The 13,507-nt window shown below is 38.8% G+C and overlaps 1 protein-coding gene across 1 annotated transcript; it reads right to left on the bottom strand.

The window, feature by feature from the left end:
- Window positions 1-618: 618 nt before the first annotated feature.
- LOC134661503 (serine protease inhibitor 88Ea-like) lies at window positions 619-13,088 on the bottom strand. Its single transcript, XM_063517619.1, has 8 exons — window positions 12,774-13,088; window positions 7,787-8,084; window positions 7,442-7,609; window positions 6,361-6,622; window positions 6,023-6,121; window positions 5,007-5,137; window positions 4,158-4,281; window positions 619-829 (listed from the first exon to the last, which is right to left on the bottom strand). Exons 2-8 carry the CDS (start codon window positions 8,075-8,077, stop codon window positions 669-671), a joined length of 1,236 nt encoding a protein of 411 aa, XP_063373689.1. The 5' UTR covers window positions 8,078-8,084; window positions 12,774-13,088; the 3' UTR covers window positions 619-668.
- Window positions 13,089-13,507: the final 419 nt, after the last annotated feature.

Raw genomic sequence — 13,507 nt, forward strand, 5'->3', positions numbered from 1 at the left:
TAAGAAATATACAGTTCGTTTTTCCAACGCCTGGCCTTAAAAGGTATCATAAAACGACTTTCATTATGAACCAACCCAATAATCGCATTTTTTTAGGATTCCGTACCCAAAGGGTAAAAACGGGACCCTATTACTAAGACTCCGCTGTCCGACCGTCCGTCCGTCCGTCCGTCTGTCACCAGGCTGTATCTCACGAACCGTGATAGCTAGACAGTTGAAATTTTCACAGATGATGTATTTCTGTTGCCGCTCTAACAACAAATAGGTACTAAAAACAGAATAAAATAAAGATTTAAGTGGGGCTCTCATACAACAAACGTGATTTTTGACCGAAGTTAAGCAACGTCGGGCGGGGTCAGTACTTGGATGGGTGACCGTTTTTTTGCTTGTTTTGCTCTATTTTTTGTTGATGGTGCGGAACCCTCCGTGCGCGAGTCCGACTCGCACTTGGCCGGTTTTTTTAAATGAATGTCGGCTAGTTAAACCTCGAAGTTTACTAGGAATCATGCATTAATTTCAAGATCATGGTTAGTTCAATAGCAAGGGGTTGGAAAAACACCATGCATATCTATTATCTACAGCATCGAGCTCATTGATTGAGTATAAAAATTAAGTAGTTACTTTTATATGTCTAAAAAACGCAAAAATAAACACAACAAGTGTGTTGTTTATTTCTTAGGGTCCCTGTAGACGCCCATGAAGAGCACAGAGTTGGTAGGCCGCTCGTACACGAGGTACACGAAGGGGAAGTTGGCCACGAAGCGTGTGGGCTCCGCGGGCCGCGACGACCGGAACCCGAAGATGGCCGTCGCCGCTGCGGCCACGGTTCCTGCGACAAGCGAGTTCCACTTATATAATAGGTAAATAACACATGATAATAAAGATATGATACAGCGCTGGTGGCCTAGCGGTAAGAGCGTGCGACTTGCAATCCGGAGGTCGCGGGTTCGAACCCCGGCTCGTACCAATGAGTTTTTCGGAACTTATGTACGAAATATCATTTGATATTTACCAGTCGCTTTTCGGTGAAGGAAAACATCGTGAGGAAACCGGTCTAATCCCAATACGGGCCTAGTTTACCCTCTGGGTTGGAAGGTCAGATGGCAGTCGCTTTCGTAAAAACTAGTGCCCACGCCAATTACTGGGATTAGTTGCCAAGCGGACCCCAGGCTCCCATGAACCGTGGCAAAATGCCGGGACAACGCGAGGAAGAAGAATAAAGATATGATACAAGAATAAGTAGTTTAAATCACTCAACTTGCTGACATTTTATTTATCACTTACCCTTCCTACACACGGTACATTAGATTAATGTACCTACTGATTGTTACGCGGTTATACAATGAAGCGAGACAGCGCTATGAATGTATATAGCGACGTGCCGCTTACTCACCGGAGCGGTATGCGGATGCGCATCCATTGTGACAACCGCCATAAGATAGGACAGTCAAAGACTTTTAACGCTTGTATATATATATTATTTTGTATTCAATTTTATTTCCGGCAGACGTGGACTAGCCTGGTAAAGATTGACCGCCACGAAATTTCAGAAAAAGGTACCTATACCTACTTAATTTATGAAAATCAATGCAAGATAGCAAAGCATAGCTAGTACCTACTTACAGATCAAGTAAAAAAACGAGACGAGGTCCGAGAGTACATCAGGGTATTATAGTTCTTTGTTTTACAAGGGGGCAAAGTTGTTGTTAAACCCCTTGTGCTAATATTGATAGCCGATCAAGCGAAGGTCCCAAACCACAAGCGTAGCAAGTGGTTCAAGGCACGAGGGCTAAACAAACTTTGCTACCGAGTGAAATACAAAATTTTCCACAAACCCAACGAGCTTCTATTAAATTATTACGTTTAAATAACACTGCTATCAAAATCGCTGCAGAGTTAGCTTGGTCCCACTCTATACGAGTTCTAAAAAAATATTTACAATTAAATATAAATTATGTAATTCGTTTTAAAAATCGCATTGCAATTTGCCAATGTTATCTCTATTTAGAAGTGCTCGCTTTTATGTTGAAAAGAAAAGGTTCTTAGTAAAAGTAACTATAAAGTAGAAAATTTGTGAAGTGATTTTATCGGCTCGACTTTTGTAAGAATTGTAAAATTGTTTTTTAAACGGACTTGTTAGGGTGTGGGTGTTGCACTTGTTAGGGATTCGGAAGCTGTAAGGTTAGAGCCGGAAAAATCACTTCAGAAAACTTCAACTATACCAACAACTTAGTCGATCGCTCTTGACAAAGTGGTCCAGATTATGGATCATTTATAGAGTCCATCTAAGCTAACAATACACCGACTTTGACAGAACAAAGAGGGGGTGTGTCATTATAAACATCATATTTTCATAGAAGCTTGACGTTTATGATGACCACAGCAAATGCCATGCAGAGATAGCTTGGTCCGACTCTAGCTGTCAGCCCATGTATGTACACTCAGCTGCAGAGAGAGGTGACCCCCCTGAAAAACAAACTTCTATGCAGGGGGGGTCACCTCTTTCTGCAGCTGACTGCTCATATAGGTACCATTATTTAAACACTAGGTATTAGAGGAACACAGCATAGATTAATCGCGAGCTACCTAGACGGACGTACTCAATGCGTAAAAATAGATAACATCATAAGTTCCGATTTAGAAAACACTCCTTTTGGCTTGCCCCAAGGCAGCGTTTTGGCCTCGACCCTATTTTTGATTTATATTAATGACCTATGCAACCTAAAAATAGATAGTGGCAAAATCATTTCCTACGCAGATGACACTGCCCTACTTTTTTCCGCAAAGTCAACAAACGAGGCCTACGAGTATGCTCAACGCGGATTTGATGCTGTAACTAACTGGCTAAAACTGCATCTACTAACACTGAACTCCGACAAAACGAATTTTATAAGATTTTCCATGCGGAAAACAGATCCGGTCGCACATAACCTCAAACTTTACGCACATAACTGTAAGGAAAACTCGAATAATCTCTGCTCATGTCAATCTCTAGCTATTACTGACAAAATCAAGTATTTGGGAGTCCTGATAGACGAAACCCTCTCTTTTAAATATCACATTGAAGCATTGTGCAATAGAGTTCGAAAGTTAATGTTTATATTTAAAAAACTTCGTTCAATCGCTGATTCAAATTTAATCAAACAAGTATACTTTGCGCTATGTCAATCGATACTAACTTACTGCATCTCGTCTTGGGGTGGCACAGCTAAAACTACACTACTAACCCTAGAAAGAGCTCAAAGAGCCTTATTAAAGGTAGCCACTTCCCGCCCATTCCTATACCCTACTGACCTCCTTTATAAATCATGTGAAGTACTAACTGTTCGTCAATTATATATATTAAGCACAGTACTAAAGCAGCACGCCAGAACTCCTTTCAACACTGATTATAGAAATAAAAGGCGCAAAGATATTATATGCATGCAAACCGTACAAAGAAAATACGTATTTTCATCTAGATTCTTTGTCTTTTTGGGCCCATTTTTGTACAACAGGTTAAATGCAACACTAGACTTATACCCACTTAGCTATGCTTGTTGCAAGAATACTCTACGACGCGCCTTTCAAAAAATGACGTACGATGATACAGAGAACTTACTAATAGTCGTAAAATGATTACCTACTGCCTACTGTATTCTGATATTTAATACTTAAGAACCTACTTTTTTGTTTAGGTAATAAGACTTATATTGTGTACTACTTATAGTTTATAATTAAGTGAATAATTAATAAATAGTTAATATTGTCCTTCGCTGCCTGAAACACAGGGAATCCTAGTTCAGGCATTTGTAAATCACTTGTCTTTATAAATTCTTAGTCTTTAAGAGCAACCACTGTACTATACTTTTCTCAATAAATTATTTGTATTTGTATTTGTATTTGTATTATATGAGCGATATATAAGCGAAACATTTTAGACAGAGTCAGTCCAAGCCAACTCTTGGCAGAGTGCGGCAGTGGTGGCACCCAAACTTTTGATATTTATAGTTTCGCTTCCACACAAAAATACTGCAACATCGTTGCAAAGATAGGTTAGAGGGACTGTTTTAGACGTGAAGAGCAGTCATCGAGCCCGCTTGGAAGGTGCAGCGGTACCAGTGGGCAGAAAGAGACCTTAATATTATGGTCTCAGTTTAAAAAAAAAAAAATTATACCTTCTTCGTCGATTTGGATCTTGGCCTTGTGGATGGCGTCGTCGAAGCTGACATGATCGTCCGTCAGCGTCGTGAAGTCGGAGGTACTGTTGAACAAGTCGCCAACTCCCAGAGTCTGCAAGATCTGAACCCAAAACAACGTATGACTTCAATTTTCTTGTACAATACTATTTTAGAAGGGTAGAACATACATATATTAGGTTAGATGGGATAAGAAGACCACTGGGGCAGGACCACAGATAAGACATCCTCCAGACTGAGCATAGTAGCGCTACCCTCTCTGCCACAAATATACGGTAGTTTTACTCCATTTTCGAGTCAAAGTGTCTTTGTGTGACGTCCGTGTCTTTGAACGGACCAATCGCGGTACGGGACTCACTCACCTCGTCCCCCGCACTCCAGTATTATTGGCAGCATTGATTTCATGAAATAATTGCTCCAAACTCCGTCTAGAGGATTCCTAGTCTATGGGCAGGACAAACACTTGTAGGGAATCCTCATCCTGTTTGTCTTACCCCACATGACCTTTTATTTGACGTTAAAAAATTACTATTAAAATTACCAACGAAATTGAACCTAGGGACCTACACAATGTTTAACACTTATCAACATAGACGATAATAAAATAGAAACCCCACATAAAGCAAGAGTAAGCTAGGCTAATATGGCACTAGTTTTTGGTGTGGACTTAAATTAATCTGACGAAGTGATAACTGATAACACACAAAAAAGGTAGCTCGTGTACTTATATCCTAGTCCAGCATCCGTCTATATACCGTCCTTACTTTATTTCATTAACAAAATCGTTGACATTTTTTGATAACGCAATTCAAAAGTTTCAATACTTACAGGCCTCAGGGGCAGGCTCTTCTCAACGGTGAACTTGGGGATCTCGACGATGACTTCGCGGCCCATGTAGCTTTCCTCTACTACGGCGGCCAGTCGCTCGGGCGTCAGGTTGGCTATGATGTTCTTCACGCCTGCAACATATCAACTTACTTAGGTACCTACTTATTTGTTTGTAGTGTAGTGTAGTGTAGTAAATGGTTATTTGTTTTAGAAGGTCGAGGTCCGAAGGTTAAACAAGTTTTCTACCGAGTGAAACACACATTTTTTCAACACACCAACGCGTGAAAAATGCTAACTGTACCTACATCACAAATGAAAACCCACATGAATGCGATTAAATATTTATCATTCAAAATCATCACTTAAAAGTCAAATCCACCAGCCAACATGAGGAAACAACTTAAATTTTTCATCTAATTATGTACTTTGCTACTCTTGTGGACGAAATGCAACTTCCTAATCAGTTTTTGATGATTAAAGAGAGCATTTGTGATACTAATATCTTTATTGCATGATTATGGTTCATACAAGTAATATATATACATTTTTTAATAATTATATGTATAATCTAAGTACCCATCGGATCGGAGCATGCAATGTTTCATCTGCATCGTTTAAATTATAAATCATTTACAGTAGGTAGGTACCTACTTATTAATAATAGAGTCTACTTTTATTTATTTATTTATTATTCATTTCGAGCCTATAGCAATCTTCATTTTTTTTAAATATCCAGACGAAAAAAAAATGCTGCACGTATGTATCTACATTTGTCATTTGTTTTGCATTCCTGTAAAAACAACAACTACTTACTCCGTATGTCAACGACTGAAGACTACGAACTTGGAACATTGGAGAATACGTGGATATCAAATAGGTATTTGCGGAAACGTTACACAAAATTTTGCCTATCTGGAATAGAACACCCGGAATCATCTAATTTCATACATTAAGTATGACCCAATTAGCTATGTTACCGTTATAACGACTTTATTCAAAGAAACTTAAATACTAACCTTCCTTCATAGAGTACGGCGGCAGGAGGATGTACATGCTGATGTCGTTTCCTTTGTAGGGCAGCTCCAAAATCTGCGCGCCGAGGTCTTCGCTCACCACTAGTAAATAAATAAGTAAGTATATTCAGTATTTTTAAAATGTCTACAGACGAAAAAAAATTATATATTATAATTTAATCGTAGTTCCTCAGATGTGCAATGAGATACGTGTAAGTATACTAGAAACAGCGTCATGAGGATTCTTAAGAAACCGAAAATTCTTTTTCGCAGATATTACTTGTTAGAGAACAATGCATCCTTAGAAGTTTGATGAAATCGTTCAAGAGTACAATACTTACTGAAATGGAAAGTGCCTTTCTGCTTCATAAACGGCACCAGCGTTTGACGAGTTTCGGAAACAAAGAATGCCTCTTTCTTTGTCCGTTCTGCGGGGAATTTAGAGGCCCAGACGCCTTTGAAGTAGGCCGCGTTGGCGAGCACAAGCTTCGTGGTGTGCGTGATGCCATCCTCGGGGATCAACGTCTGGATGTGGTTCTTGGTCACCGCGGCCACCCACTTGTTAATGTGCTCGCGCGATTCCGATGGCATCTCGTGGAAATTCTATAAATTACAACCAATAGGTAGGTACAATTATTTACGTTAATGTATGAATATTTACAAAGGCAATGTACCTAGATTGTAAACAACTATTGCTAAAAACCATGCATAATTGCGTTGCACTTGTGGGGAATGTTTATAGCTGTAACAATTTCGATTAAGTATGCTTTGGTTACCTAGCTAATTAAAACATAAAACATTACTTCATAGGAAAGTCCAAACTAAAAATATACATACAGTTCACTCATGATAAACAATACCGGTTATTTATTTATTTAATAAAAGTGCAGTGATATTCTTAACTATAATCATAGTTGCGGGGCTATGAGTTTGACTGTGGGGTCATCAGTCTCTGGTTAATATGTAACTTAATATAACTTAAAGTAGGTAAATTAATTACTACAATGTATCATGGTATTCATGGTAATGTTTTTTTAACATAGATTTAAATTTGGACTTCTTGTTTTCGCGTCGTCTTTCGACACTCTAAAACAACAGTATTTAGCACAGAACAAGTAGAATGGCGATGCGAGCAGGGTACGTGTCGCCGCATGCTAGTACTCTCCCGCGCTGACCGAAAAACGTAAACATGCCTTTTGCGCCACAATAACGTTCAGATTAAGAAGCCAGACATCAAATCTGTCTAAAGGAGGCGTATCCATTCACCAGGCACACAAGTTTTTACTACCGTTGCGCGAGAAATGTGGAAATGTGGAGAGGAACGGGCGGCGACACCGGTTCCGATACTAAATGCGCGCGATAGCCGTTCTAACCTCTTTAATATGTTCTGTGGTATTTAGCTCTTTAGCCACATTTACTTACAAGTCTCTCTAGTTCGTCCTCGAAGATATCGAGCAAGCACTGTCTGACGTCGAGCGTTTCGTCGACGAACATTTTGTTGGCGCTGTTGAACTCGTAGCTGGCGCTATTGTTGTTCGTCAAGCGAGACCGCCGGTCTATCTTGTATGCTGTTATCAAATTGATTTTATCCTAGAACAATCAAGGATTTCATTAGTTTACTCACTATATAAAGGCATTCTCTACCAATTAACAGATATGCGATTTAATAATCAGGTAAATAATTAAATGAGTTGGTAGAAAGTAACACCATCACAAAATTGAGGTAAAACGATTAAGACAGTACCTAGAGGATGATGTCATTCTTACCAAAGATTTCGCTATCTGTAGCGACTCCTTCAGAGATGCTTCCGTCTGGCCCCCAGCAGAAAAGTAAGCCAGAAGCAGAGAGTGGTACACTGAGAACGGCGAAAAGAATATGTTGTCGGTGGGATACGCATCATTAATGGAGTTAAACAAATTTAGGGTAAACTCCAATTGGCCCCTATAGAGAGATGTGCGAGCCTCAGGGTCCAGCTTCTTAGCTGAATCATCTTTGTAGAAGCATTGACCAGTCACCGTCGAAATTACAAGCAACCCGAGGGCTACTATTTTTAACATGTTGGATCTGTAACAATGGATAAGTACTCATTTTAGTGTAAGCAATAGATACTCTACTATGGGGCTTCTATTACATACCTCCTACCCGAAAGTTGGGTAAATAGAATTAAATGCTATTGCTATCTACCACGAAGCCAACACTACGTCAGGAGCGGTATAACAAATATAGAGGTCAATTAGATATCAGACTTCGGACGAGCTTATACATCCTTGATCTGTAGTCTGTAAGCTATGTTCTTAATTACCTTAATTAAATGTTCTCAATATGACATATTTATGACCAATATATGTCAAAGATACGTAGTCAGAACTATGCTTTCTGGCTCTGCCTAAGTGTAAAAACCGGCCAACTGCGAGTCGGACTCGCGCACGGAGGGTTCCGCAGCATCAACAAAAAATAAAGCTAAAAATCGTGTTTGTTGTATGGGAGCCCCCCTTAAATATTTATTTTATTTTATTTTTGATATCTGTTGTTATAGCGGCAACAAAGATACATCATTCGTGAAAATTTCAACTGTCTAGCTATCGCGGTTCATGAGATACAGCCTGGTGACAGACGGACGAACGGACGGACGGACGAACGGACGGACGGATGGACGGACGGATGAACAACGAAGTCTTAGTAATAGGGTCCCGTTTTTTACCCTTTGGATACGGAACCCTAAAAAGTATAGGTAGCATTCTTAAATGATCGTCACGAGTTTGATTTTTGTTAAACTTTATTCGAGGACTCTTGACATAATTAATGTATCTTGAATCACTATTATTGTCGCAGCAGTGATATGACAAATGCTTTTTGCTAATGTAGTTCTCTGGCTTGTCACTATTGGTAATTACCGATATTGTTTTACCGATACTGTTTGGCCTAAATGATCATAATCACAATCATAAAGGTATCATACACATCACATCACACTTCCAGCTGACACGAGTAGCATGTAAGGTTGCATTATTTAAATTCATAACCCTGTTGAACTGGACAATGACAATCGAGAGGTTAGTGTCTCGGGTGAGCGGTTTTCACCACGCTTTCTCTGCGAGACGAGTGCCGGCGCCGGCGCAGCACCGCAAGCCCCACGCGGCGGGGGGCGCACGGCGCACCGTCCCGCCACGCCCTCAGCGGCCATCAATGTCATCTCATCTTGTAAGTGTCTGCTGTAAATACGTGCATCATTGTCCAATTTAATCAAGAATTTCTTTGTAAGAGAACTCTCTCCAGCAAAAAACACATACTGTGAGCCTCCTATTTAATTCTGCAGTGGCAACAGAATTCTTCGTACTATTGAGGTACCTATACAATACAATAAAGGGTATATCTTTTTTATCGTATCTTTATTCTATATTGCACAGCACAGTACTTTCCAGAACAGACGATTCATAAACAAGGTCAATTATATCCGCCACTTTATTACTTAATCTTGTCTGCACTAAGTGATTCACATGGCAGCTGGGAACTAAACATTTAAATACTTAAGTACAAAGTAGACTCATTACTAGACGAATAAAGTGTTCAAAATGATCACAACAATATTTTCTTATTAATAAAATTATTCTCACATAAACATTTCATCCGCCTCCTGATGACTGTAGGTAAATAAGGCAGAATACGTATTTTCATTCTTACCACAGTCAGATTTATAAACGTTGGTCGTTCATCCACCCTGTGTATTGAACACAGACTTGAAAAACTTGTATGCACATTTACATAAATTAAATCTATTACATCCATGTTCTAGAATATAAAAATCAATAATATGACTAATTTCACATCTGTCCATACCATATCCAGCGATTCATAACATAACATTAACTAATACCGCCAACACGACCACGGAAATTACTGTATGTAATGTATAAATATAGGTAATGAAATAAAAGTAACAATTAGGTACATCGTGTAAATCTAACTTCAATAATTTATTGGTAGTGGAAGCCTGGTTTGGAGATGACGATGATTTTCTACATTTATTTATCCGTTGGTGATCCTCAAATAATAATATTTCCAAAGGAAAATGTATCTTAATCAAACTTCAAAGTATCTTAAGTTCAGCTAGTTTATGCTGTAGTTTGTTTATGCACATGCATTTGAAATAAGCAATTAATCCTATGACAGCATAGTTTATATATTTAGATAAGGCAACATCGTTAGACTGGTTTTCTGAGATAAGGTCAGTCGTACGTCAGAGGTAATCCCGCTGTCGGGCAGATATACAATCGAACAATACTGAGGGCCTACCGCGAACCACGTTCAACGTGTTGCCTCCCTATCACACTTACGTACGAATTTACAAGTGCGACAGAGAGGCAACACGTCGAACGTGGTTCGCGGTAGGCCCTCTGTTCATGAGCCACGGATTTCCCTCGTCGGTGAGCTGAACCGACTCTCGCAGAGAAAGTCCGCCGCGTCACCGCCTCACCGGCACATATATATTACACAATACCGGACCGTAAACAGTGCCAGTGTTATTCTAAGAAACATTATTTAAAAGAATCTTCGCATATTGTTCAAACTGTACTTCGTATCGTGAAAAAAAAAACAATGAATGAAATACCTATATTCGCAATTCCTTTAAGATTTGCTATATCAGAAATGTCTATTCCAAGCTAAGCTTAATAAAATTACCTTACATGAGTCGCAATAATCGTCCAGAGTAAATCATATTTTTTAAAGGTCAGAGGATTTCCCAAGAATGGTTATTAGCATTAGATTGCGATAGTTGTTCCTAACCGTTTCAAATATGTTGCGGGATTTTATGTAAATATATATTATTCCTATTCGAGGGTGACGAATTCTCTCAAGGCGGATGGTTTTTCGAGATACAATGAGGCCACACACACACGTAACGTTTGCATAAGATACTCCACGGACAGTGCTGCGTTAACGGAATATCAATTAAACACTACTCAACAGCAGTTACCGAGGGAACGAAAACGAAAAGGCGCCACTTACGTTCTTACTGCATAGCTATTTATTTACATTATTTGTTAGTAGGGCATGTATCAAGTCTGCTATCCGGTTAGAAGGACCAAATGCTAAGTGCTATTGTGTATGTATACAGAGCGTCCCACGACTTTGCCACATGGAGGAGAAGTACTTTAAATGCTGTAGATAGGAAATTTTACTGAAAGAACACTTCTTTTTTATTAAAAAAAAAAAACGAACTGCATTCATAGAATTTTAAATAATCGCCTGTCCGAATCCGAAATCCTGCAATTTTACTGTACTGATCGAAACCCTCTATCGGAAGAATATGTCTTCTGAATAACGTAGCATATTAAATAAAAAAACCGGCCTAGTGCGGTCCCTATTACTAAGATTCCTCTCTGTCCGTCCGTCTGTCTGTCTGTGACCAGACTGTATCTCATGAACCATGAAACATCATCTGTGAAAATTTCAACTGTTTAGCTATCTAAACAGTTGAAATTTTCACAGATGATGTTTTTCTGTTGCCGCTACAACAACAAATACTAAAAAGTACGGAACCCTCGGTGGGCGAGTCCGAACCGCACTTGTCCGGTTTTTATTTAGGTACTAGTTTAGCATATTTGAACCATGTAGGAACTATTCCCACAGTAGGTATGGTAAAGCCCGTCTTTTCAATCCTGTCTTCCTCTTCACAACATGAACGTGATCTGGCTGACTTGTCTGAATAATCCACGTGGCATTGCATATCTTGGTGCTCAAGACTGACACGAGTTTCACGAGCACAACAATCAATGTTTATGAAGTCGATATGAGAAGCCGATGCTATAATTATTACATGTGTGCAAAGATGTGCGTACCCGCATATACCTACGAATATCTGTTAGATAATGTTTGTTATGTTATTGTAGTTATTGGAGTGTGTGTGTAATTGGGGTTTGTTTTTTTTTATGAAATGACGCGACGCATTTTTTTAGGTACTTCGCAAATTATGCGATAAAAAGGGTTGACACATATTAAGAAAACACTTAACGTAGTACGTAGTACCAACCACTAATTAACATGTTCAAACTGTTAAAGTTAGACCAAGCTAAGTAAGTTGGCAGAGATTTTGAAAGCCCAGACTGTGCAAGTGTTACTTTAAACCCCAAACTTCTATGAAATTATTATGTTTAAATAACACTTGCACAATCTGGGCTATCAAAACCGCTGGCAACTTAGCTTGGTCTAACTCTATACTTATGCGCTATTTTGTTTTGCCTAGGTAATTAAATAAATTGTGTATTTATTTTGCGTGACACAAACGCAGTCTACCGATTAACAACAACATTTAATAATTATTACTTAGGTAGCATTTATCTAAAATTATTTTTAAACAAAACATTATAAGCTATGCTTATATACTTAGTGGTAAATGTGTGGTTTTAGGATAATATTCGTCACAGTAAATTAGAAAGCGTGCATGATGTTGATGATTGGTGGCAGCGAACGGTAACACACACATATACTTTTGTATTACACAAGTTGACCTAACAGGCAGTTAATTCATGTGCAGTCAAACCAGGTTAAAACAATGGCAGGTCGAGTTTTATGTCTTTAGTTAGGAAGAAGAATATCATAACAAAGCTACCGGGTTTGTTAGTATAAATTATCATCATTATATACGGTCTTTTAATTATATAGGTACAACAATTTATAACAAGAAAGCACGCAGGCTTTAGTAGACGGAAAATATATAAAGATGATTACTTAAATAAAAATAACTTAACTCACCGTCCGTGAAATCCTTACGGCAAACACAAGTGGTATTTTGGAAACTCGTTCGTCGTCTGGTTGCCTTTAATTGCGGTTTGCCTGGATGGAAGTGGTTATATGTCACTAATTTAAAATAACAAGAGTTTTAAACAGTATTTCGAGTGGTCTGTGTCGTCGTCGGCGGCGCGCTACGTCGGTTCGTGGAGAGACTCGCAGCCTGACTGAATGAGAGCCAGTCGCTATCCTCTTTTATGTTAGTGTTGTTAAACTGGTAGGTATGCGTTTGCAGAGCCACTTCTGACAATTCAACCAGGTAAAGGAAACCGAACAAAACTTTAAGTTTTTGCACCGCCCACGCAGAACGTCCAAATTAATCTTTATTGTGAGATATAATCTTAACAATTACTTTACTAGTTCGAGCGGACAGCTGCCTAACTGTAACTGCCACAAAATTGATTGCTTAGCGTAAAAGGCCACCGAGAATAAAGCTCTACTTATTTATTGAGTTTCCTAACACCATTTACGGGAATTTATAATACCGACTAAGAGACTAGTAGGTACGAGTTTTGAAGTCACGATTCAAAGTCAATGCAATCAAAAGGTGCGATCATATGTGTCACATGTTTTGAATTGACCTAGAATTATGTATTATTCATAATACAAGGTGTTTGATAACAAAATAAACGAAATATGTGTATACTATTGGAAACATGTTGGAAAACATTTATCTATATGTATAAATGTCTACAAAC

Source organism: Cydia amplana, chromosome Z (assembly GCF_948474715.1).
Source record: "Cydia amplana chromosome Z, ilCydAmpl1.1, whole genome shotgun sequence".
Classification (NCBI taxonomy): Eukaryota; Metazoa; Arthropoda; class Insecta; order Lepidoptera; family Tortricidae; genus Cydia; species Cydia amplana.